The sequence below is a fragment of the Sinocyclocheilus rhinocerous genome, unplaced genomic scaffold (assembly GCF_001515625.1).
Source record: "Sinocyclocheilus rhinocerous isolate Xijiao unplaced genomic scaffold, SAMN03320098_v1.1 scaffold1268, whole genome shotgun sequence".
Classification (NCBI taxonomy): domain Eukaryota; kingdom Metazoa; phylum Chordata; class Actinopteri; order Cypriniformes; family Cyprinidae; genus Sinocyclocheilus; species Sinocyclocheilus rhinocerous.
Genome location: NW_015664016.1, coordinates 1437926 through 1464920, shown reverse-complemented (window position 1 = coordinate 1464920; position 26995 = coordinate 1437926). Strand labels below are relative to the sequence as shown.

Here is a 26995-nt window from a genome sequence, read left to right as displayed (position 1 = left end):
ATTTCTAACCCAGAACATAACCTGCCCCGGAGCAGGTTAGCCGTGGAGTGTAAGTTACTTTGGCAATGAACGCAGCTAAAAGCTAAGCCACTTTCATGGTACCTAAAACCCAGGATTGGTGCAAACTAAACTGAAACTTACCTGGCTAACCAGCTAATCCGGCTTCATGGTACAGGCCCCAGGTCTGGTAAATGGAATGGTAATAAAATCGTTTTTTTTTTTTTACCACCTTCCTGTCACAAAAGTCACAGAACGCTGCATTTTGCCATGTGATGAACAAACATACTAGTTTCTATAATAAGATTAATGGCTTGGTGGGTTTTGTTCAACATTACTACTGTTATAAGTAGGGGTTCTCCGATCAGGATTTTTGAGGCCGATCGCCGATCACAGAAAGCAGTATCTGCCAATACCGATTTCATTTTTGAAAATGGGGGGGGATTTCCCCTCTTAGGTGACTCTTGTGACAGGAGAAGCAGCACGGACTGTGCTTTCACACAGGAGTCCGCTTCTGATCCGTGGCGGTTTACCACAAACACAACATTTATCCATTAGTTTGATTTCAAATCCAAACATTGTCACTGAAAATGCTTTTTCAGCATTGCAATTCTTTTTTTACACAGTAGTAATGCAATCTTTTACAGACATGTTTAAACACAATAAATATAAGCAACACATTATTCAATGCTTTTTACTCTCCTGAACGCACTGACGGACAGCAACCGTGTGCAGTGTGAACGCTTTATTAATCTGTTAACATGAGCGCGGAAAAAATACGCACCGCATACGCACTGCAAACGGAGTAATGTGAACCTGGTATTATGTGTGTGCGCTGAGAGTGTGCATGAGCGCTCGGTCTCCAGGAGAGCGCGCGAGCGCTGAATGGTTAAACACTGGCAAGAATTAAAAAGTAATGCAATTTATAAACTTTAGTGACGATGTGACACTGCCTCGATTGTGCAAGTGACAATTCCTGGGTCAACTGTGCAGCGTGCTGTGGTGATTTGAAGCCATTTGCGCATTTTGAGAGAGAAAGAGAGAGCGCACGCGGTGATTCACTCACGCTTTTTGTGAAGTTATGTCTCACACAAGGTTTTCAAATTACTTTATAATTTGAAGGCGAGTACCTCACCTTCAGCATTATAATTATTTCACCCGCACTGGACAGAGACTGAGACGGTGCCGCTGCATGTCGTGCCAAACCTCTCACAGCAGTCGTGTCAACAGGTTGAGATCGTTTTTTTGAGATCGACCTTTTTAGAGGCCGCCGATTAAACATCCCAACGTGATTATCGGCCGATAGTGATCGGTATCCGATCAATCGGAGCACCCCTAGTTATAAGTTACACTTATATTTATGTATTTGGCATATGCTTTTTATCTGAAGCATCTAATAGTGTATTCAATGTGCACATTTTACCCGAACATTTGTATGTTCCGTGGGACCCCATGACCTTGGCTAGTGCTTTAACATTTACTTTTTTTTTTATTTGTTTTTTTTAAATATTTGAACAGGTACCCCTTGTCGGCGAACGAGGAGAACTTCTGGGATGTATGATTCGGATAGAGGATCTAATGGTAAGTGCAGCTCACTTCGCTTTGAATCGATAGAAAAAACAACACCTGCTGAAACTGATAGCTTGATGGTTTTTATTTTCTGTCACCTTGCTTTAAAACACATCTTTAAAAGAAATGTAAAGGATTGTATTCTTTAACATATTTTAAAACTCAGTTTCTCAATATGAAATGAAAGGCCAGCTATCATATGGAAATTAATTTATATATGAGAAATATAAACAGGTAAGCAGTTCATGCTGAACTGCAGGGTTAAAATCACATGAAATTGTGCTACAGTTTCAACACTTTACAAGTTTGTAACTGTCCAATGCCTTTTACCACCCCATTTTAAATTTAATTGGGTCCGGCGTTGACTGTTTTTCAACAGTTGCTCAGAAAACACAGATAATTGCTTTAATTGTCCAATACATCTGTGCATCACTAGTTTTTAGCATCATACCTGATGGTTAACTCTTCATGCATATTGACTTTAATGTATATTCTTTTATTCATGTTTTTAGATTCAGGGAACTCCTCGGATGATAGTGAGTGCGAGGAATCTCCTGAGAAAAAGCTGGAATGGACCGAGACAACCGATCCACCCCTGACAGCAAAACAAGAGGCAGCAGAGAATCTCCCAGAGGAGAGCACAATGCCAGTACCTGTGCAGACAGAGCCTGAACTTCCCAGCAGCCCTCAGGAGATGCCAAACTTCAAGGAGAGTGAGGGCAAACCTGAGGAAGTCACATCCCTGCTCCCTGTTGAGTCTGATGACGGATCTCCAAAACCAAGAGCGAAGAAGCCTCGTTTGAAAGAACCAGGATCAGAGACTCCCCTGCAAACGGAGTAATGTGAACCTGGTATTATGTGTGTGCGCTGAGAGTGTGCATGAGCGCTCGGTCTCCAGGAGAGCGCGCGAGCGCTGAATGGTTAAACACTGGCAAGAATTAAAAAGTAATGCAATTTATAAACTTTAGTGACGATGTGACACTGCCTCGATTGTGCAAGTGACAATTCCTGGGTCAACTGTGCAGCGTGCTGTGGTGATTTGAAGCCATTTGCGCATTTTGAGAGAGAAAGAGAGAGCGCACGCGGTGATTCACTCACGCTTTTTGTTAAGTTATGTCTCACACAAGGTTTTCAAATTACTTTATAATTTGAAGGCGAGTACCTCACCTTCAGCATTATAATTATTTCACCCGCACTGGACAGAGACTGAGACGGTGCCGCTGCATGTCGTGCCAAACCTCTCACAGCAGTCGTGTCAACAGGTTGAGATCGTTTTTTTGAGATCGACCTTTTTAGAGGCCGCCGATTAAACATCCCAACGTGATTATCGGCCGATAGTGATCGGTATCCGATCAATCGGAGCACCCCTAGTTATAAGTTACACTTATATTTATGTATTTGGCATATGCTTTTTATCTGAAGCATCTAATAGTGTATTCAATGTGCACATTTTACCAGAACATTTGTATGTTCCGTGGGACCCCATGACCTTGGCTAGTGCTTTAACATTTACTTTTTTTTTATTTGTTTTTTTTAAATATTTGAACAGGTACCCCTTGTCGGCGAACGAGGAGAACTTCTGGGATGTATGATTCGGATAGAGGATCTAATGGTAAGTGCAGCTCACTTCGCTTTGAATCGATAGAAAAAACAACACCTGCTGAAACTGATAGCTTGATGGTTTTTATTTTCTGTCACCTTGCTTTAAAACACATCTTTAAAAGAAATGTAAAGGATTGTATTCTTTAACATATTTTAAAACTCAGTTTCTCAATATGAAATGAAAGGCCAGCTATCATATGGAAATTAATTTATATATGAGAAATATAAACAGGTAAGCAGTTCATGCTGAACTGCAGGGTTAAAATCACATGAAATTGTGCTACAGTTTCAACACTTTACAAGTTTGTAACTGTCCAATGCCTTTTACCACCCCATTTTAAATTTAATTGGGTCCGGCGTTGACTGTTTTTCAACAGTTGCTCAGAAAACACAGATAATTGCTTTAATTGTCCAATACATCTGTGCATCACTAGTTTTTAGCATCATACCTGATGGTTAACTCTTCATGCATATTGACTTTAATGTATATTCTTTTATTCATGTTTTTAGATTCAGGGAACTCCTCGGATGATAGTGAGTGCGAGGAATCTCCTGAGAAAAAGCTGGAATGGACCGAGACAACCGATCCACCCCTGACAGCAAAACAAGAGGCAGCAGAGAATCTCCCAGAGGAGAGCACAATGCCAGTACCTGTGCAGACAGAGCCTGAACTTCCCAGCAGCCCTCAGGAGATGCCAAACTTCAAGGAGAGTGAGGGCAAACCTGAGGAAGTCACATCCCTGCTCCCTGTTGAGTCTGATGACGGATCTCCAAAACCAAGAGCGAAGAAGCCTCGTTTGAAAGAACCAGGATCAGAGACTCCCACACAAACACCTGCTGCTGTTAATCACACCGAGACAGAGGAACCCTCCACTCCTCCGCGACCTGTGAAGAAATCCCAGCAAACGCCACACAGCAGTCCTGTAGAGAGAATAAAGCCGGTGGAGACAGCCGGCTCAGACACAGACTCCGCAACAGAGGACATCGGCCCGCCAGAGCGAAGCACCGCAGTGAAACGCAAAGTCACTGAACAGCGAACACCGGAAAAGAAAATCCGCCTGGACAGAAAAGAAGAACCAAAAATGCTTTCTCCAGTTAAAACACCGCTGCTGGAGAAGAAACCTGATCCTGAGAAGAAGACCGAGGTGGTGCAGAAACCAGAGGAACACCCTTCTCCAACATTATCATCTCCCAGTAAAGATATCGAGATGAAATCTGAGATGCCCGCTCTTACCAGAGAGGTGCACCTCAGGGTGGAACCTCCTTGCCCAGAGCTGGAGGATCCAACAACAACCGCAAACGAGGAAATGATGCCACAAATCGGCCCCGAGGCGCTGGTCTGCCATGAAGTGGACCTTGACGATCCAGAGGAGAAGGACAGGCCCTCTGGTGAAGAGTTACTGATAATGATGAAGGAAGAGAAAGCACAGCCTCTGGAGACTTCCGACCAACTTCCTCATGTCCTGGCTGCAGTGGGACCTCCACGTCTGTTTTCCCCGTCTTCTGCCCCCAGCCCGGACGAATCTCACAGCACTAAGAGTGAGAGCGACGCCACCATCGAAGTGGACAGTGTGGCAGAATCACAGGAGGGGCTTGGGGAGAACGAGTCAACTCATAGCTTTGATGCTAGTGCAAGTTCAAGCAATTCCAGCATCTCACTGCAGGATCGAAATGGAAAGGACAGAGGTAGGTTAAATGTTTATGTACATTTAGATAATGCCAATAGCTGACTTTTGAAACCTGGTTTTAAAGAGTGAGCCATATGAATTGGAAAAAATAGCTATTTGACTTTTGGCCTAAATGTTATGATCAGCAATAGACCTTAGTCGGGGTAACACCATATTTAACTTTTGAGGGACTGAATTACAGTGTGTACAATGGATTGTACTGTTGTTTAACAACATACCGATTGTTTAGCTGATGAAATGTGTATCCAAAAAAAAAGTTTGAGAAGACAAAAGCTCTAGAAAACTAATAATAATATGTGATCTAGGACCTTTATACAGTGCGTGTTATCATAAAGACTGCAAGTCAACCCCTCACAGCCTTGTTTTCACCTGTGTTAAATTCAATATAGCGTCTAATATGATATATAAGTTCTATATATTATCTATCACTATATTTGCATTTTTATGTCAAAGAATTGATTTGACTGCTTGGCTGCTTGGCTGCTTTTGTTCTGTGAGGTTTACTTATTGTGTTGTTCCTAATCTGAATTTTCAGGTCAGAAGAGGTTATTGGATTGCACTACTGGCTCGTCGGCCAAGAAGCAAAAACGCAGCCAGAAACGTTCAAGCGCAGTATGTAAAACAGAGAAGAATGGAGCAGGTGAGTGTTTGATGCAAGTTCAAAGCCTTTAAAGCATTTATGGATTGATGCCCAAGTCAGGGTTTACTTTTTCTATTAGTTGTTTGCTATAAACCGATATTGAAGTTTAGGGATGCACCGAAATGAAAATTCTGGTCCGAAACCGAAAATTCTGGGTGCACTTGGCCGAAAACCAAAACCGAAACTGAAAATGCTTTATATTATTTAATAAAATAATAAATAATCATTACAAAGTAATTTTGTAAGACTTTTTAAATGTAACTCAATTTTAATGATACTGAAATACTGAATTTAAAAAACACAAGCCAATAAAATAACCACACTTTTACTGAAAGTAACACAATAAAACTGGACAGAATTTATATTAATTTTGGTAACACTTTACAATAAGGTTCATTAGTCAACTACTTTAGTTAACATGAACTAAGAATGAACAATAGTTCTTCAGCATTTATTAATCTTAATGCATTAGTAAATGTTGAAATCAACAGTTGTGCTTGTTAACAGTTAATGCACTCTGAATTAACATGAACTAACAGTGAACAACTGTATTCTCATTAACTAACATTAAGAAAGAGTAATAAATACTGTAATAAATGTATTGTTCATTGTTCGTTCATGTTAGTTAATACATTAACTAATGGAACCTTATTGTAAAGTGTTACCTTAATATTAAATATCAATATATTATTTTTATTCACTTCTGTAACAGAATCAGATACAAATTGTTGTTTTTTTTGGGACTAATTATCCAAATAATGTATAGTCCTACAAAGCTAATATTATCAGAGCATGTGAGCAGAGCATAGCGTCACTGAAGGTAGCATCATTTTACCAGCGTTGCCCAGTACAGCTGTACTAGCCTACACCGTGTTACAGCACAGTAGCGCTACTGCAAACAGGAACAAGTATACTGCATAGAAATTTCCTGTCGGTGCGTTATTTGAGTGGACTTTGCTTTTCCGGTGAGCTTGACACGAGCGGAACGCACATTCATAGAGCGGAATATTGAGCAGAGCGTCAAATCTCGCAGTGAAGAGGAGAGTGAAACCTGCGCACTGAACACTTCAGTTCATATTTTCGGCTTGCATTTTAGGCCGTTTTTCTCTTTCAGCCGAAAACCGAAAATGCCATTTTCGGCTGATAATTTTCGGCTGCCGAAAATTCGGTGCATCCCTATTGAAGTTATTATTATTATTTATTTATTTTATTTTTTACATTTAATTTAATTTTCTTCCTTACGTTTCATATCCTGAAAGGTTAGGTCAGGTTTATTAAATTAGTTTTTTTCTGTAAATATTGAATATATGTTAATAATATAAGGTTGGTGAAAAGACAAACAGAGTCAAATATGATGATACCAGAGAATGGTTTCGCTAACTTGACTGATGTCATGTGATGTTACACTTCTCTTGGCTGTCTGATTAAACTCTGCTTCATTTTTCATGCTCAAAACTAAACATTTTAGCTTTCCTTTCTATTTGTGACCAATGATAGCCTTAACTGTGCATGACAGGTCATTTTTGTCTTGGACTCAAACTTGATAAAATCTCTCGCTGCATGTCTCCAGGTCACAGTAGCGACAGTGAGGACCTGTCAGCCATGGACAGCTCTAATAAGCTAACCCCAGTCAAGCACTCCAGCCTATCCAAGAGCCAGAAGCTTTCTCGGTCGCCCGGTCTGGCTTCTCCCAACAGTAAAGACATGGAGAAAGACAAGCACAAAGAGAAGCAGTCCGTCCCTTCCCCCCGCACATATAAGTGGTCCTGCCAGCTGAGTGAGTTTCCAAACTTTACCAAAGTTAATGCGACACATTTTGGTTGTGGCTTCTCATGCTTTGCTGTCTTCAGATGTTATATAACACATACTTAGTAGATACATGCACATTGGACATTTGATACTTGTTCTTTCCACTTATTATGCTGCCAATGAACAAAATCCAGACTGTATTAGAAGACTTCGTTTGTTTTGGTTATATCTGAGATGCAATTGATCCATACAGTTTAACTATTACTGTGTACAATTTAACTTTTGATACGCATCAAAGGTTGGTTTATAGATAGGATTATGTAAATACAATACACTGGCTCATTTTAAAGCTTGGGAAATCGTTAACTGTACCCAGATGTCTCTGGATGTCTTCTAAAGTGGATCCATGCAGCTGTAGTTGAAGTGTCTGTAGTCTCAGATGAATTCTTGGAGACTTTTACATCCTGTTCTGACTGGGTCCTGCTTCTGTTTTTCACAGCTGAGCTGGACAACATGACAAGTGCTGAGCGCATTTCATTCTTGCAAGAGAAGCTACAGGAAATCAGGAAGTACTACATGTCACTCAAGTCTGAGGTGGCTTCCATCGACAGGAGGCGGAAAAGGTTAAAAAAGAAGGAAAGAGAAGGTAAATGTGCATTTTTATATTTTTTAAAATAATAATAATAATTTGTTCATTTTTTACTACTACTATTACTACTACTATTATTATTATTATTATTATTATTATTATTATTATTTTAATAATGACATTAAAGTCGGCGCTGATAGCCTCGTGGGCCTTTCCCGATCCCGATCCCGTCCCCAGCTCTCTCCCACTTCTCTTCCTGTCTCAATACTGTGCTGTCAAATGAAGGCAGAAATGCCAAAAAAATAAATAAATAACATTTAAAAAAAAATAGTAATAATAATGACATTAAAAATTTAGTTTTTTTTGCGTCTATTCTGTAAAAAAAATTAAATAAATGTAAATGGTGTTCTCATGTCTCAGTTTCTTGTCTTTTGAGAATTATTGACCTTTGACTTAATAATAATAATAACTATTACTACTACTATTATTATTATGTATTTATTAGTTTATAACATTATTATTATTATTACTATTATTATTGTTATTATTAAACTGATATTTTCGGTTTGCATTTTCAGCTGTTTTTCTCTTTCAGCCGAAAACCGAAAATGCCATTTTCGGCCGATAATTTTCGGCTGCCGAAAATTCGGTGCATCCCTATTGAAGTTGTTGTTGTTGTTGTTGTTGTTATTATTATTATTATTATTATTATTATTTATTTTATTTTTTTAATTTAATTTTCTTCCTTACGATTTATATCCTGAAAGGTTAGGTCAGGTTTATTAAATTAGTTTTTTTCTGTAAATATTGAATATATGTTAATAATATAAGGTTGGTGAAAAGACAAACAGAGTCAAATATGATGATACCAGAGAATGGTTTCGCTAACTTGACTGATGTCATGTGATGTTACACTTCTCTTGGCTGTCTGATTAAACTCTGCTTCATTTCTCATGCTCAAAACTAAACATTTTAGCTTTCCTTTCTATTTGTGACCAGTGATAGCTTTAACTGTGCATGACGGGTCATTTTTGTCTCTCCCACTCTTCCTGTTTCAATACTGTCCTGTTAAATGAAGGCAGAAATGCCCAAAAAATAAATAAATAGCATTAAAAAAAAATAGTAATAATAATGACATTAAATTTTTTTTTTTTTTTGCGTCTATTCTGTAAAAAAAATAAAAAATATGTAAATGGTGTTCTCATTTCTCAGTTTATTGTCTTTTGAGAATTATTGACCTTTGACTTAATAATGATAATAATAATAATAATAATAGTAGTAGTAATAATAATTATTATTATTATGCATTTATTCGTTTATAACATTATTATTGTTATTATTATTATTATTGTTATTATTAAACTGATAATAATGATGACGGAAAATAATGTTTTTTTTTAACCTTAAACCGCATAAACACATTTCATTACACCAAATACACAACATAATGTTTTTTAGCAGCATCATATCACCCCTTTAATTTCATAATAATAATAATAGCTATGATTGATGCTGTTTTATGTTTATTCTGTTTATCAGGTTTAAAGAATTTGTACTGAATGTTCATAAGTGTAAACAGTGCTTGAATTGGTCAATTTCTGGTCTTTTGTGATTTCTTGACCTCTGATTTCTGATCAACAGTGTCCCACACCACAGCGTCCACATCATCAGGCTCGTCCGACACAGGCATGAGCCCGTCTTCAGCTTCCCCCACGCAGAACACTGTGGCCGTCGAGTGCAGGTGATGTCCGGCCCCCTGCCCCGCTCTGCCTCTGCCTTCTCAGCATCCTGCTGCCTCCACGGAGACACACTGGCATACTGACGGGCCAGAGCAAGCAGCCAATAGCACTCGACTGCCCACCGCCTCCACGTCTCCTCTGATCCCTCCCACCTTCTGCACTTTGTAAACTGATCCTGCCTCCTCTCGCTCGCTGTCGCACCAGGGAACAGACTCCACGTGAGGGTTGAATGTAATCTATGAAATCAAAGCTTATGATTTATCCATCCAGAACGAATACGACAGCACTTTTCACTTCGCTCTCTACAAACGCTGAACTGAAACCTCCTCTAACTGCTTCTGCGCAGCAGGGACTGAATTTGGATGCAGTAGTCAATCAGTTGTACGTTCCTCTATCAGAACATGGTAAGAACATCGTCTCAGATCCCTAGGTAATGGTCACCTTAACCAGCTGGACATGGTTATTCAAAGAAAGGTCAATTGTAGTGCGCTTGTTCCATCAGAACTGCCAAAGTACGTGTGTTACAGCAGAGTGCCCTATTTTGGAAAAGTAGGACAAAGTCAATTGCAAACGGGAATGTAGTTTACTGAAAACTGCAGCCAGCGTCTTCCACTTCTATCTTAGTATGCGAGCACAGAGAATTATGCAAAACCTATTTTTGTTATCTCTTTTTAAGAAAATGAAAACTAAAAAAAAAACAAAAACTAAACATGTTTACAGTGGAACACGAGATAAAACTGTTTTCAGTGGACTAATTTCCTTTGCAAGTGTATTTTGTCTTTTTATATGTAATTGCAGAGTTTTTATTTTAGTATGGAAAATTTCAAAAAGTATATATCACAGCCGTGAAGTTATTTAATGAAAGATTTCTAGAGCTGAAATTTTTGTGTAAAATAAAGGTATTATCTTGCAACTTGTTAAATATATTTATTCAGTCCGTGGACAGCATTTTTGTATTTTTTACAAGATGAGAATCACAATCGTCCCACATTCGGTTCGGTCGGTGGGGTAGAAAGAATATGAGAAATTTTGTCGGGTCATCTTGAACCATTGAATGTGACGTCACAATTCTGACGTCAAACTACTGTGCAGTAAACCGCATCTTCCCTCGTTTTGTTCCTCCATTTGGGCCCCGAAGCTCCCCTGATGGAACACCAGAAATTGGTGACCTGCTTTTTCCTCCCCATTCTTGTTTATTTCAGATTGTCTGGTACTTTATAATTTAATCCTTAATTCTCATTTTCACTTTGAGTTCTTGACCAATTGAATAAATGAGTTGCTTCTCACATGTGTATGTTAAGCCCAGGGGTTTCTTACGGATTGTTCCTTTTGTAAATAGATCTTTCAAAAACCATGTATTTGAAAAATACATTTTAAACAAACTGTAAAAAGATTTATTATTTTTAAACAGTACATCTTTGTATATTAATTTTCATTTTCTATGTCAAGTTGGTAGAAGCATTAGCACATCTTTAGACTGTATATACTCAACCATTTAGGAACCTAAACCCAAGCTGTCTAGAGTGATGACCCATATGACTATGTTGAACATTTTATGCTGTAGGCATCGATTAATTCACTGCGACGAAATTGTGAAAACTTGCTTCCCTGTGACTTCAGTTTATTTACAGATTCCTGGATGAAGAAATGAAGGCATTAGGTTCCTGTGCAAAGCCATTGTATCTTTATGTAAAATAAGAAGAGGTCTTCTCATTTCTAATAAAGTTTTGAAATATTCAGAAATATTCTTATTTCTTTGTCTTTATTAACTGGGTAAAAACTCACAAAAGGGGAACATTAACCTATTTGGCAGAGAAAAAATGCATTCCTGTATTTTTAGGACAAAATATGGACATCATCAGAATTTTCCTTCAAATTTTAATTCCACTATTTTATTACAAGATTAAATCCACGTGGCTTAAAGGGAGTATAAACAAATACTACCACGATGTGGAAATACTTAACATTTCATTTTCAGTTCACTCAAGTTTCATTGATATGTCACAATGCAAAATTGCAATAAAAACGGTTCTAAAAAGGGGCAAAAATCTATTTATTTTGGACTGAATTATGAGTTTTATGGCCATGTTTTCTGAGATTCATCTAGCTAGTCAATACCAATCAAATCTACGCAGAACTTACACTTGTTAAAGGAATTGATAAGTTTAATAATAAAGTTCAATAATTTGCTGAATTTATTCGCCTTCAGGCAATCCCAAAATGTAGATCAGTTTGTTTCTTGGGAACAGGTTTGGAGTAGATAATAATCATTATCCAAACAAAGATGCTGCATACATGCAACATGAGCAGTTTTTAATCTAAATTAAATTGTATAATTCCGAAATTTAAAGCAAAAACAGAATTGTTTGACTTCAGTTTTGTGAAACTATACATAGAAAATACCTGCATGAAACAGCGGACGAGCTGAATAAGACGCAGATTCACTCTCTGCCAGCAGGTGGCGCTTAAAGCGTTTCCTTGGTTTCGGCTGTAAACAAAGCAGAGCTGCACTTATGAACTTTAATATGCATTATACACTCTCTGCCAGCAGGTGGCGTTTAAAGCGTTTCCTTGGTTTCCGCTGTAATCAAGGCAGCGCTGCACTTATGAACTTTAATATGCTTTATACAGAGGCAAGATGAAAAGAAGAAATACCATCTAAACTTTTTTAAAGACAGTAAGTTCCCCTCAGACATACATTCATATAAACTCCTACCCCTAATTGAATCGCGATTTGTTTAGCATCTCAACCGATTTGAATCGTCACATATTTGAATCGATTTTCAACCGGCTCGCGGTTAATCGTTACATCCCTAGAAGGAAGCGTTATGGATTAAGGACTGATATTTTGGCCAGAAGTGAAATTTCAAAGTTAAAACGATTTGTTGTATTTATTAAAAACGCAGCTTTTCACTTCACAAGAATGGAGTGGTGTGGATTATGGTGATGTTTTTATCAGCTGTTTGGACTCTTTACATTTATGTATAAGGCTTGCAACTTCGTTGAAACAATATCTGGACTCCATAACTGCTCTACTATTCTCGATCTCTACAGATTCTCGATCTCGTACAAGCAAATCACCAAACGGCATTCTGGGTTGAGCGAGCGGAGCGGAATCTTCAGAAAGGCGCTCTGCGCTCTTAAGGAAATATTACAACTCCGCTCCCCGCTCCGCTCCGCTCACATGCTCTGCTGGTGAGCAAGTGATGTAATGCTAAATTTCTCCAAATCTGTTCCCATGAAGAAACAAACTCATCTACAGAACTATTCCTTTTAGTTTCATTAGCTAAATTATACATGAACGAGACTGAATATTAGAGTTGACTAATATTTTATTTTGTAGCACATTAACATAAAAACAATCAAGATCTTTCGTGTTTTACGGACGACCAGCATAACGGTCAAAACGAGAGTGTCTGTCCTTTGGGAAACCAAAATTCCCAACGTTCCAGTTATCCGAAGAGCCGGCAGACGTTAAGAGGACTTCTCACACTATTCCCAGTGCCTGCGTCCCCTGCCGCTCTGCTCCATGCTGGAATAGAGAGAGCCTGGCGTAACGGTCTAGACTTCAGTCCAGCAGCAGATGATTACCGTGGCTGTCCTAATAAACCGGCTTTAGCAGCCAACGCTTCATTCTGCTGGATGTGATATTCCTGAAAGCGCATGGAGATCCTCTGCGTCATCTTCAGATACTTCTGTAAGCAGCTCTCAGAACATGTAGTCTGGAAAGAAAAGTTACAGTTTAAATCAAGTTTAAATCAGAAATATAAGCATAAACACAACATAATCACACACCTCTTCTGGCTTGACCTCTCTCGTAGTGAAATCTTTCACACAATCCATGAAGCAGTTTTCTGTCAGTTTATTGTAGGTTCCCAGAAATTCTTTAAACTGCAAAATACAAAGATGGACAGTTAAATAGCTATTTAATAATTTAAAAACTATAAATAGACTATAAATGTGTATGGTTATGTCTTCGGTTCTTCTTACCTGTTTGATCTGGTCTGATTCAGTGACCTGAGCTGCCATAGTTACAAGACAGTGGGATGCTGTGAATGAAATTAAACAACATTAGTCACACCAAGAGCATTTAGACCAGAAAATCTCGCCGTTTTCATTGACAGCGCAGAGGCTGCTAAATAAATACGTGTTCTTTTCTAATAGAGGCCTTGAAATGATATCAGTGTGATGATGAGTGGCTACATTAGCCTTTTTTTTTTTCATTAGCTAAATTATACATGAACGAGACTGAATATTAGAGTTGACTAATATTTTATTTTGTAGCACGCTAACATAAAAACAACCAAGATCTTTCGTGTTTTACGGAAGACCAATATAATGGTCAAAACGACAGTGTCTGTCCTTTGGGAAACCAAAACTCCCAACGATCCATTTATCCGAAGAGCCGGCAGACGTTACAGGACTTCTCATAGTATTCCCAGTGCCTGCGTCGTCTGCCCTGCTGCTCCAGTTTGGAGAGCCCTGCTCCATGCTGGAATAGAGAGAGCCCGGAGCAATGCTCTGGAGTTCAGCCGCAGATGATTATCGTGGTTGTCCTAACAAGCCAGCTTTAGCAGCCAACGCTTCATTCTGCTGGATGTGATATTCCTGAAAGCGCATGGAGATCCTCTGCGTCATCTTCAGATACTTCTGTAAGCAGCTCTCAGAACATGTAGTCTGGAAAGAAAAGTTACAGTTTAAATCAAGTTTAAATCAGAAATATAAGCATAAACACAACATAATCACACACCTCTTCTGGCTTGACCTCTCTCGTAGTGAAATCTTTCACACAATCCATGAAGCAGTTTTCTGTCAGTTTATTGTAGGTTCCCAGAAATTCTTTAAACTGCAAAATACAAAGATGGACAGTTAAATAGCTATTTAATAATTTAAAAACTATAAATAGACTATAAATGTGTATGGTTATGTCTTCGGTTCTTCTTACCTGTTTGATCTGGTCTGATTCAGTGACCTGAGCTGCCATAGTTACAAGACAGTGGGATGCTGTGAATGAAATTAAACAACATTAGTCACACCAAGAGCATTTAGACCAGAAAATCTCGCCGTTTTCATTGACAGCGCAGAGGCTGCTAAATAAATACGTGTTCTTTTCTAATAGAGGCCTTGAAATGATATCAGTGTGATGATGAGTGGCTACATTAGCCATTAGCATTATATCACATGTACATTTATAACACTATAAATATGCGAAACATGCCTTCCAAAATAAATATATTAATAAACGCTTTATAATAAATAAGATACAGACAATAAATATAACAAGAAGCAAAGCACGTTAAATTATTATTATTTTTAAATCTTTTACCTTTGCTGTCAGAGCTCAGGATGTGAAGGACATGTGAGAAGAGAACAGATATCCGCTGCTTCACATCAGCAGATTCGACACTGGCGTAACAAATAAGAGCCCTTATGAAATAAAAAATAGAATCGCGTATTACATTTGTATTTTTATGTAATATATTATTACATTTTTACATAATTTATACATAATTTTTGCTTAATTTTAGTCTGCAATACACATCTTGTTGAAAATGTGCAGACATAATACACAAAGACAAGCATCCCTTCTTTTATTTAAATGCTTTATATTAGCATCTTTAACATTAAAATATTAAATATTGTAAAACAGTTTTTTTTTAAAACATTCTCAGTCGTTTTATGATTACTTGTGTTACAGGATAAAAATGCTAAATTAAAATCTTCTGAAATGTCTCAGATGTATTACTTTTTATTTATTTATTATTTAAAAAAAAAATAGGGATAAAGACAATTTTTTTTTAAATAAACATTTATTTCTCATGTTTACCAGATCAAATAAATTCTAAGAAGGACCAAATGGGGGCAGCAGTGTCATGATTTCCGAGACCAAAGCGCAGGGAAGACAAACTTTTATTTTGAAATCTGTTTGGCGATCATGCCGTTGTTTCCGGGATCACAGTTGTGAAGTTTTGTTGTCAGCAACAACCGACGCTGAGAAAATAACTGGATTCACAGCTGAAATAAAACATCCTTTGAATATCACATAATACTACGAAATGAAGTCAGGATTTACTGTGATAGCAGAAATGAGAGGCTGAACCAACCTGTTGCTTTTAAAAATCACCTGCGGCGGGAAATTTAAAAGCAATACTGACAACAACACCAGAGTGTTTGGCGTGTGTCATCTCTGGATATCTCAGGAATAAAGGCAATAATTCGTTATGTTGACGTCATGTTCACGGTAAGACGGTTAGAAACGCCTGAAAATGATCAAAGATTAAATTGCCTTTGACAACTAATCACTGGGCCTGTACATTGTTATTATCAACTGTTTAAAGACTGACATCAGTGAAAACGACCGATATCTCTTATTGGACAGTCTTATTAAATTAAAATCTTCTGAAATGTCTCAGATGTATTACTTTTTATTTATTTATTATTTAAAAAAAAAATAGGGATAAAGACAATTTTTTTTTAAATAAACATTTATTTCTCATGTTTACCAGATCAAATAAATTCTAAGAAGGACCAAATGGGGGCAGCAGTGTCATGATTTCCGAGACCAAAGCGCAGGGAAGACAAACTTTTATTTTGAAATCTGTCTGGCGATCATGCCGTTGTTTCCGGGATCACAGTTGTGAAGTTTTGTTGTCAGCAACAACCGACGCTGAGAAAATAACTGGATTCACAGCTGAAATAAAACATCCTTTTGATATTATCACATAATACTACGAAATAAAGTCGGGATTTACTGTGATAGCAGAAATGAGAGGCTGAACCAACCTGTTGCTTTTAAAAATCACCTGCGGCGGGAAATTTAAAAGCAATACTGACAACAACACCAGAGTGTTTGGCGTGTGTCATCTCTGGATATCTCAGGAATAAAGGCAATAATTCGTTATGTTGACGTCATGTTCACGGTAAGACGGTTAGAAACGCCTGAAAATGATCAAAGATTAAATTGCCTTTGACAACTAATCACTGGGCCTGTACATTGTTATTATCAACTGTTTAAAGACTGACATCAGTGAAAACGACCGATATCTCTTATTGGACAGTCTTATTACTGATATAAAAGTGGAAATGGACCCTTGTTGTGTGTCTGTGGTCAATAACACGCACTTAAACGACTCTACATCCAGTTCTGATGCAGCAGCTGTGTTAATTCATTCAACCAGAGCTGCTTTGGGTGCCAGCAGAGAGGAAATACAGCATGAGAGTCATAATAAAGTTAATATTTACATCAGGAGACTGTCAGACTCTGAAGATGTTCATTCTGTGAATGAGAGAGAAATGCCACCTGTCCACCGTGTGCATATTCCTTCAGCTTCAGATACAGGTAACACTATTAGATTGATTATAGTTAGATTGTGACATACATTTAAGGATCAAAAGAATAAATAATTTTTTATCTGAATTCAGTTGAACCCCATGAACAACATCCCAGTGGATCGTCAAATCAATTTGCTGACATTTTTGACAAAGTGAGTTTTTCCCCCCCTTCCTACAGTTATATTAGGGTTGTTTATAAACAATTTAAACTTGCTGTTGATAAGTTTAGCAAATGGCTGCAATATAACAAAGAGTGAAAAATTTAAGGGGGTCTGAATACTTTCCGTACCCACTGTATATATATATATTTTTTTACTTTTTTTTTCACATAGGCCTCCAGGAAAGAGAAAAGTAAAGTTCAAACTACACTCATGGAGATAGCAAACTCAAAGTCGAAAGGTATGATTTCTATTCTATTCAATTCTATTCTATTGAATTGAATTCAGTTGTATTGGTATTATATTCAAAGATCAAACTACAAGATCAAAAGATCAAAAACTACAATCATGCAGACAGAAAACGTGAAGTCAGACGATATTTTGTTTTGAGCTATATTGGTATTGCATATAAATATATAGCTTAACTGAAATCATGCAGACAGAAAACGTAGCCAAAATGTATGAATTTATATAAATGCATTATGTTATTTTGAATTATAATGATATTATATGTATTCTAATGAATTATATTGGTATATATTTGAATGTCGCTAATGTGAAATTTCTGAACACCGCAGGTGAAGACGTCATGCAAATTTCGACATACTCTGCTGATGGGAGAGGAGCAGTTTCTGCGGCCCTCAAGAAAAGGTAATGCCTGATTTCATTCAGTCACTCCTATGATCAAACATGGTTATTTTGTACACATGAATATTTCACTGTTTCTCAGATCCCAAAGTGTCCCTTTAAGACGTAATGTGACAGTACAAGTGTTGGACCAAGACAGATCCCAAACTCCAAGAGGCCAGCCAGAACCTGCTTTTCCATCAGGAGATCCTGGGACTTCTGCAAATGTGGCAGTCATAACAGCTGCTACTATTGCCGCCACAGCACCACTTATCAAGGTAGACATTATTAGATTCATATTAGGGATGTTCATTTTAACCGGTTAACTGACCGTAAGAATTTTGACCGATTAATAAAATCAGTTAAACGGTTTAAAAAGTCATTTAATTATTTATTTTTTCAGTCATTTATCAAAATATTTAAAAAGGTTTGCTGCATGGTTAAAATACCCTACTGCGTATAAAAAATGTTTTAGGGGGGAAAAAACATAAGTCGCATTTTATTATTTCATTCAGAAATAGGCCTAATGCCGAAGCGAAATGTTTACAAACATTATAATAAACACTGTAAACATAGCTAGGCTATTTTAGTTCCCCTCACTCCACAACAAATCCTTTCAATTAGCAGTATTTAGAAAAGAACAAGAACTAAAAATATAAGAAGCTATAGCTATATAAACGACAAGCCATGTTTCTCGTATAGGCCTATTTATTCGTTATATAGCCTAGCTTTATGATGTTTTTCTACGCTTGCAGAAGTGCTGCAGGTACGTGATGTGATATGAAGACCACGTGAATCCTCATGTTGTTGGGTCTCTCATTCCACACAAAATCAAATGTTTCCGTATTCGCGATGTATTTGAATTGCAAATTATTATTTATTATGTAGGCCTACTTCACTCACGTTCCAATATCCACGTAAAACCACTTAACCTTTCTAATTTAATTCAATTCAATTCTAATTTAAAATAATCTTGTCGGTTAACGAGCGTCGGTTGTCGGTTAGGAAAAATAACCGAAATGAACATCCCTAATTCATATAGCATTATAATATTGTAACGTTCTTAAAGCAATACAGTATTATAGCATTGACTTTAAACTGTCTTTGTTTGGCCCATCAGGCTCAGAGTGAGATGGAGGCTCAGATCGCACTGGTAACTGCTGAGCTGAGGAGACTGCAGGCGGCAGAGTCTAGTGTCCGGCCGGAGAGAACTGACAACAGTTCTGTTGGGAGAGCAGCCCACCTGGAGGAACAACTTAACATTCTGATGCAGCAGAGACTGCAACACCTGGAGACGATCCAATGTCAGCAGATCCAGCTGCAGGTAAAAATGACAAGACCTCTGTCAAGACCTGGAGATGAAGAATCTGGATTTTATTTTATTTTTTTGTTTTGTTTTAGTCTGTTTATTTTTGTTTTATTTAATTTTGTTTGGTTTTACTTTTGCTTTTATTTCATTTTGTATTCTTTTGTTTTGTTATTGTCATTGTTTTAGTTTTTATTTATTTTTGTATTCTTTTGTTTTGTTTTATGTTTGTTTATTTCATTTTGTATTCTTTTGCTTGGTTTGTTGAATTTTATTTGTTTTATTTTTGTTTCATAACATTTTTGGTTATTTTTCGTTGTTTCTTTTTTTCTTTTCTTTTTGTTTCATTTCTTTTTTATTTTTAGTCTACTTGCGTTAGTCAAGGATTATTACACCAAACATTCATAATTAAGTTTTCCACCTTTGAACTAAATATGTTTGCTACTGTAAATATACTCCGCTATGATAGGCTGATATAGTTCATACTGTTCATCAGGGTTGCTTAGTACCAAATACTGAACAGATTATGTCTACATAGCACATTGAGCATTTTTATTTAAAAAAGACTTCAATTGCAGAAATCTGTTTTAAGGAGTCACATGCTGTTGAATTGCGTCTTCGTTTCAGAGACTTGAACAGATTCTGATGAAATATTCATCCTATAAAAGACATTTGTAGAAGTTATTTTGCTTGTGTGAGATCCAGATGCATTTTGAAAGCCTCATAGCCTACATGACTGAGATCATGTATGGAGGGTGTAAGAATGAACAATGTCTACTTTGTGTCAGCTCATATGTAATATATATGCCTCTGGGACCTCTGGGCACCTAATAAATAATTGTGGAAAGCACAGAGAATAGCATATACAAAAAGTGACCTTTTTACGCTTTTTGGACAGTGACTGATATCAAAACTTTATAAGAATGGTAGCTCAGACAGAGACCAATTCAGATGGTTAGCTGGCATCTCTGGCTTGGTTGTTTTATTTTGCCTCTGAGGATTATTCCTGCAAGACTGAGAAGGCTCTTCTCCACTGCAATTCATGAATTGATTGTGTTTATCAGCTTATGCATTTATCATATCTCCTCTATCTTTAGAATCGTCTTCTGGGATCCGCTCTGGATGTCGTAGCAGCTCGGGCGAACACAGACTCACAGTCCACCCTGCACACAGGCTCTGGAATCACCCAGACAGACTCTCTGCCAGCTCAGATCTCAGACAGTTACAGTGTCAGACTCTCTGCCACTGATAAAACCTCTGCTGGAAGCCCAGCATCTGGTGAGGCTGTTGCTGAGATTTAGTATACGTAGATTTGTCTTTTTACAATCTATAATCGCCATACACTGATTGTGTCTCAGTCACCATGCCATATAAAATTAAATAAATGATGTATTAGACCTGATTAATACTGTTATTCCTTCTAATGATAATTATTTTTTCCCCTTACTGGTCATCTATCAATACAGTGATATATGATAAAAAATATTTGGACATTTTCGGACACTTAAGTCACAGGTTCTAAATATGTCATCTGCAAACAAATGATACATCATCTCAGCTTTTCTCAGAACTATCTTCACTTTTATGAGACATTTTTGCAATTCGTTTTAACCAATTGGTTTTCAGGTTATTTTTCATGGATGTCAGTAGCAGAATAACCACAGGTGTAGTTCATTATATATTATGAACATGTTCCACAACATTTGACAACCAGGAAAGCGTGCAAGACATTTAGAAACTTATTGTTTCATTTTTGAAACCCAACAAACCTCATTTTGTGAAATGTTTTTATTGGAAAGTGTGCTAGTGCTTTCTTTAAAATTGATGCGACTTGTTTTGATATTTTGTTATGTAATAAAAATACATTTACACATTTTTAATTATGACCTTCCTGGGGGTTAATGTGTGTTTGGATAAATGTAGAGTTTGGTAAAGCTGAGGGTGCTGTAAATACAACTAAATGAAGGGTGCTGAATATAATTTTTTACGTTGATTCATTTCTCCTGCAGTCTTAAAGGATGTGCTCCGAGACAAACAAACAGGTGGCCATAAAAGCCCCCTGGAGACCCCTGCACCACGTAAAGTCATTCCTAAACCCACCCACTGGACATCATCAACAAACACCATCAAACCTCAGAGATCCTCCCTCAGAAACCAAGGTGGGTTTCTCTTCTGCAGTATTTACTCTGTTTCTGTTTATTGGCTGAAAGCAATTTGGTCATTGCAAATATTTAAGTATTTATATTTGCTTCAGGGCCTAGATTTTATGAGTAGCTGCATTATATTAAGTGCACTTTTTTTCTGTCCACGACCCAATCAGAGCACAGTTCTGAAATATGGTTCATTGGTTAATAAATCAGTCTTACAGTGGTATTACAGTAGTATGAATGACATTCAAGTTGAAACCACTTGATGGCAGTAGCGTCACTACTGAATTTTTGCTTTTGCACCACAAACAGAACACATTTCCACTGCCTTTATATCATTTCAGTGTAGATTTTAGATTAATCAGAGGTACTGATAATCCATAACAACAACATACAGTTGTTTTTTCTTCTTCTTTCAATATCTTTCAAGACCTTCTGTGTGGTTGAAATTAAAAACTTTCTAATATCATTCTGGAAAAATGAAGCATGCTGTACAATTTGTTTATAGCTTTTTTGTTATAATTATTATTAAGTAATTTATTTACATGCAAAATATTTTTTAGCTGTATCTGATTGTAATATAATATGCATGGACTATGGTTTGGAAAGTAGACAGATCATTTCAATTAATTACTGCTGCACATATTTTGCAGCATATTGTTTTTGGTTATGTCTCATCTTATCACTACTTTCGAATGGCATTCATTGTTGCATCCATGGCTACAGGCTTTGGAATCCATTGTACTTCGCCTCCGCCAAGAAACCGCCTGCTTTTAGTTTCCTGTTCAAGAGACAACAATGATCAGCTCAGCCCAGAACCTCATGTTCTCAAACTCCAAAACCAGTCATTTATCCCCGAACAAGCTTTTTCCCTTTAGGCACCATCACTCAACCAATCTGTCACTCCTCCGGATTGGATTGAAGACTCGCTTTTGCACTAAAAACCAATTAAGGCAAAAAGCAGTTGTTGAAAGAGGTGTCACCGCCGAACAGCTGTGTAAATATGAACAGTTCAAGCTGTTCGCCTCAGTCACGCTGTTTTGCTCCCGTCGGAGAGAGCCCAGGCTTGTTATTGGAAAAGCTTCGGGCATGTTAGCACAAGCTGACCTGGTAACACAGTTGCTTTAGTGTCTTCAACAGTGTTGGGGGTAACGCATTACAGGAGTAACGCAATATTGTAATGCATTACTTTTAAAAGTAACTCTCCCCAACACTGGTCTTCAAGTAGTGCGCGTCATTAAACGGGCTGAATTACCCTACTCAACTGTGAGTATACTATAGGCCGTACTTGGTTATCACAAACAACATTCCTGCTTTTCCATTTCACCTCACACTTTCCTCTTTTTAAGCTCAGAGATGGGGTCACTGACACAAGCCCGTCCGTCTGAAACCTGGGAGAATTTTCCCACCTGAATCTAATCCGTCGGCTGCCGCAGCCCCCTCCGTGTCTTCCACATGAGCGCCGGATTGCTTTCCCAGACGCCGGAGCTGTGTTCTCAGGCTCGCGTTGATGGATGTGTGTGGGAGAACAGAGAGTTAATTATGGCTCGCGTGTATTTTTCCTGGAGTGTGAAAATTCTCTTTCGAATCATCCGTTCTACATACATACATACACAATGCACTCTTCCAGATTGATTATTCCATTGCGTTTGATGTCAAATTTAGGGAATCAGTAAGTGTAAACACTAAGGTTTCTGGCTGTTGTGCGTCGAGACAGTGGGAAAATTCTGCAGTAAGATGTCTGTTGCTACTGACTCCATTTTGTCACTTGTGCGCATCAATCTGGTCGTCATGGCAACCCGGCTGTTTCGGCGGCAGCGTTGCTCCATCTCTTCGGCTGTCAGGCCGTTCTCTCTCTCCATTGAAACGGGCTATTTTTAGCCAACCTTCCTTTTGTTTCTCGTGTACATCATCAAAGCGGCATTAAATAAATGCGGAGAAGCGAAATCTGGAGCGTGAGGTGTTGTGTCGTGTAGAGGATGCTTTTATGTTCACTCGTTTATGAGTAATCCACCAGGATATTAGGTGTGTTAGAACTGGTTTAATTATCTGAGCTCATACACGCTTTGGTCATAAGATAAATTTAGCAGCTGTTACTGTGTTTGGGGATTTTGATTTATTTTTCTGCATCACGTTTTTAAGTTTATATGAGTGAATAAGAGAAATTAAGATGATTTATGACGCAGGTAATTTTAACTCTTCAATAAGCCAGTTAGTAATTGTATTTCTGCTGTTTGACTATAACAATTAAAAAAACACAATCTTTCTGAATATTTAGTAAAAATATTGTCAAACACTGGTCAATTGCTAGCTGTAACCAATCACCTTTTTATTTTAAGTTTTAGTCCTCTTTTAGCATTTGTGTGGTTCACTTTAATGGTCCTGTGGTGTGACAAATTTGTTTTTAAAAGCATAAATACTCCATGTAGTCACTCAAAATAATATTAGGTCATAAAACAGCATGTATTGTAGTTATACAAGATGTAGAAAAATGTTTACGACCGTTTCCAATAGACATTGCAGTCACTGCTTGAAATGTCATTCTTTATTCATCTTTTTTATTCGTTTAGCTTTTGGGTCAGTCCAATGAGTCCAAACCGGTAGTGAAGATAGTAAAATCAAATAGGTGAAACAGAAGTCAAATTATGTAGTAATGAGCGGAGAAGCCTGCAGATTTTACATTAAGGGTTATTAATATTGCAGATGCCCTCACCAGCAATTCCTGTGGTTTTACCTCATCAAAGATTTACGGGGAGGAATTTTAGCTCGTATTAGACAAACACTAGCTATGTCCAGATATGCAGCTACCCTAATCTTAGAGAGATGATGTCATCTTTAACATGATCTGATTTTATTAATGCTTTATATATGTATGTACATTTGATTTATTTATGACATAGTACTGTAAAACTGTGAAGTATTATGTTAGTTAATTCTTGCGATGGCAAAGCTGAATTTTCAGCATTACTGCAGATTTCAGTATCATATGATTCTTCAGAAATCATTCTAATATGTTGATTTGGTGCTCAAGAAACATCTATTATTATTATTAATGTTAAAAACAGTTATACTGTTAAAATTCAAAACAATAGCATCTATTTGAAATAGAAATCTTGTCTAAAAATAAATAAAATTATTAATTTCTTTAAGATGTTATTGACCCAAACCTTTTAAAATATAAAGTTATAGTATAGTATAGTGTATATAATATAATATAAGTTATAGTGTATATAATATAATATAATATAAATGCTTTGATTCTTTAGGTTAAGCAGATAAAACTATATTCACATACAGTGTGTGTGTGGGTATGTATATATAGGCCTATAAATATATATACACACACACACATACACACTAGCATGTTTTATTAACACCATGACCTACATTGTGATCCTAACGTGTTCACTGTACATTTTGAAAGCTAGAAAGCTTCTTGTCACCACATTCACATCAACCAGCAGATGCCAGGAGAGTCTGTCTGCCCCCCACAGGGATGCCCTTTCCGATATAAATGGCAGGCTTTATTATTAGTCAGTGCCCTTACCTGCCGAGACCTCCATCACTGTTGATGTGCTCTGGGGGGTGGGTCACATGCCGTGCGTCACAACTTAATAGAGCAGCACATACACGCTATCCGCCCCTCTGCAGAATGTTCAAATGTATTATGGTTCTTTGTGTCCCATAATGCATGGTCATAAGATAAATTTAGCAGCTGTTACTGTGTTTGGGGATTTTGATTTATTTTTCTGCATCACGTTTTTAAGTTTATATGAGTGAATAAGAGAAATTAAGATGATTTATGACGCAGGTAATTTTAACTCTTCAATAAGCCAGTTAGTAATTGTATTTCTGCTGTTTGACTATAACAATTAAAAAAACACAATCTTTCTGAATATTTAGTAAAAATATTGTCAAACACTGGTCAATTGCTAGCTGTAACCAATCACCTTTTTATTTTAAGTTTTAGTCCTCTTTTAGCATTTGTGTGGTTCACTTTAATGGTCCTGTGGTGTGACAAATTTGTTTTTAAAAGCATAAATACTCCATGTAGTCACTCAAAATAATATTAACAGCATGTACAGCATGTATTGTAGTTATACAAGATGTAGAAAAATGTTTACGACCGTTTCCAATAGACACTGCTTGAAATGCTTGAAATGTCATTCTTTATTCATCTTTTTTATTCGTTTAGCTTTTGGGTCAGTCCAATGAGTCCAAACCGGTAGTGAAGATAGTAAAATCAAATAGGTGAAACAGAAGTCAAATTATGTAGTAATGAGCGGAGAAGCCTGCAGATTTTACATTAAGGGTTATTAATATTGCAGATGCCCTCACCAGCAATTCCTGTGGTTTTACCTCATCAAAGATTTACGGGGAGGAATTTTAGCTCGTATTAGACAAACACTAGCTATGTCCAGATATGCAGCTACCCTAATCTTAGAGAGATGATGTCATCTTTAACATGATCTGATTTTATTAATGCTTTATATATGTATGTACATTTGATTTATTTATGACATAGTACTGTAAAACTGTGAAGTATTATGTTAGTTAATTCTTGCGATGGCAAAGCTGAATTTTCAGCATTACTGCAGATTTCAGTATCATATGATTCTTCAGAAATCATTCTAATATGTTGATTTGGTGCTCAAGAAACATCTATTATTATTATTAATGTTAAAAACAGTTATACTGTTAAAATTCAAAACAATAGCATCTATTTGAAATAGAAATCTTGTCTAAAAATAAATAAAATTATTAATTTCTTTAAGATGTTATTGACCCAAACCTTTTAAAATATAAAGTTATAGTATAGTATAGTGTATATAATATAATATAAGTTATAGTGTATATAATATAATATAATATAAATGCTTTGATTCTTTAGGTTAAGCAGATAAAACTATATTCACATACAGTGTGTGTGTGGGTATGTATATATAGGCCTATAAATATATATACACACACACACATACACACTAGCATGTTTTATTAACACCATGACCTACATTGTGATCCTAACGTGTTCACTGTACATTTTGAAAGCTAGAAAGCTTCTTGTCACCACATTCACATCAACCAGCAGATGCCAGGAGAGTCTGTCTGCCCCCCACAGGGATGCCCTTTCCGATATAAATGGCAGGCTTTATTATTAGTCAGTGCCCTTACCTGCCGAGACCTCCATCACTGTTGATGTGCTCTGGGGGGTGGGTCACATGCCGTGCGTCACAACTTAATAGAGCAGCACATACACGCTATCCGCCCCTCTGCAGAATGTTCAAATGTATTATGGTTCTTTGTGTCCCATAATGCATTAAAAAAAAAACCCTGCACATGCCAGCCCTTACCTGCCGAGACCTCCATCACTGTTGATGTGCTCTGGGGGGTGGGTCACATGCCGTGCGTCACAACTTAATAGAGCAGCACATACACGCTATCCGCCCCTCTGCAGAATGTTCAAATGTATTATGGTTCTTTGTGTCCCATAATGCATAAAAAATTTTTTTCTGTAGTGTTTATGCAGAGTTTAACCTGCACAGGGTTTTTAGCACGGTGCCATGTTTAAGAGCTGTGTTCCCGACGGGCAGCAGTCTGGCATTGTGCGTCTGGCAGCACTATTACGAGAATCCGGCCCTTGGTGAGGTGCCAGCTCCATGTTAAATGCTGACTATTGTTTACAGCTCTGTGTTTGGAGTAATTATAAAGGCAGCAGAATGGATCTCCATGCAGCCACGGGTCCCGACATTACAGCTGATGTTTTGCAGCTGTGGACGTGTGTGGGTTTGACGTCACGCGGCAGCTGGGAAAGGGGATCGGAATCTGCGTGGTAACGCTGGCAACCGTCGTAT

General features: G+C 37.4%; 4 protein-coding genes across 5 annotated transcripts in view; 2 read left to right on the top strand and 2 right to left on the bottom strand.

The window, feature by feature from the left end:
* The window catches only part of LOC107729244 (AT-rich interactive domain-containing protein 4A-like), a 29197-nt gene extending 18742 nt beyond the window's left edge, over window positions 1–10455 (top strand). The window contains exons 20-26 of one of the 2 annotated variants that reach the window (XM_016539676.1): window positions 1516–1578; window positions 2079–2378; window positions 3979–4854; window positions 5392–5496; window positions 7067–7273; window positions 7745–7891; window positions 9476–10455. In XM_016539676.1, the coding sequence (XP_016395162.1) occupies window positions 1516–1578; window positions 2079–2378; window positions 3979–4854; window positions 5392–5496; window positions 7067–7273; window positions 7745–7891; window positions 9476–9579 (1802 nt within the window). In that variant the 3' untranslated portion in view covers window positions 9580–10455. Of the gene's footprint in view, window positions 1–1515; window positions 1579–2078; window positions 2379–3975; window positions 4855–5391; window positions 5497–7066; window positions 7274–7744; window positions 7892–9475 lie in introns of both variants that reach the window. The other variant, XM_016539678.1, reaches the window with a different exon arrangement.
* A 2441-nt stretch (window positions 10456–12896) lies between these two features.
* Window positions 12897–13652, bottom strand: LOC107729247 (mitochondrial import inner membrane translocase subunit Tim9). The gene is made up of 3 exons (XM_016539681.1): window positions 13564–13652; window positions 13369–13464; window positions 12897–13295 (listed from the first exon to the last, which is right to left on the bottom strand). Exons 1-3 carry the CDS (start codon window positions 13600–13602, stop codon window positions 13161–13163), a joined length of 270 nt encoding a protein of 89 aa, XP_016395167.1. The 5' UTR covers window positions 13603–13652; the 3' UTR covers window positions 12897–13160.
* A 161-nt stretch (window positions 13653–13813) lies between these two features.
* Window positions 13814–14987, bottom strand: timm9 (translocase of inner mitochondrial membrane 9 homolog). The gene is made up of 4 exons (XM_016539682.1): window positions 14900–14987; window positions 14519–14577; window positions 14324–14419; window positions 13814–14250 (listed from the first exon to the last, which is right to left on the bottom strand). The coding sequence occupies exons 2-4, from the start codon at window positions 14555–14557 to the stop codon at window positions 14116–14118; spliced, it is 270 nt and encodes an 89-aa protein (XP_016395168.1). The 5' UTR covers window positions 14558–14577; window positions 14900–14987; the 3' UTR covers window positions 13814–14115.
* Window positions 14988–16184: 1197 nt separating this feature from the next.
* LOC107729243 (protein TALPID3) overlaps window positions 16185–26995 on the top strand; it is a 125970-nt gene continuing 115159 nt past the window's right edge. Inside the window, exons 1-8 of the mRNA XM_016539675.1 lie at window positions 16185–16912; window positions 16996–17057; window positions 17238–17304; window positions 17642–17714; window positions 17794–17968; window positions 18811–19014; window positions 20094–20274; window positions 21006–21155. Of these exons, the coding sequence (XP_016395161.1) occupies window positions 16657–16912; window positions 16996–17057; window positions 17238–17304; window positions 17642–17714; window positions 17794–17968; window positions 18811–19014; window positions 20094–20274; window positions 21006–21155 (1168 nt within the window). The 5' untranslated portion in view covers window positions 16185–16656. The remainder of the gene's footprint in view (window positions 16913–16995; window positions 17058–17237; window positions 17305–17641; window positions 17715–17793; window positions 17969–18810; window positions 19015–20093; window positions 20275–21005; window positions 21156–26995) is intronic.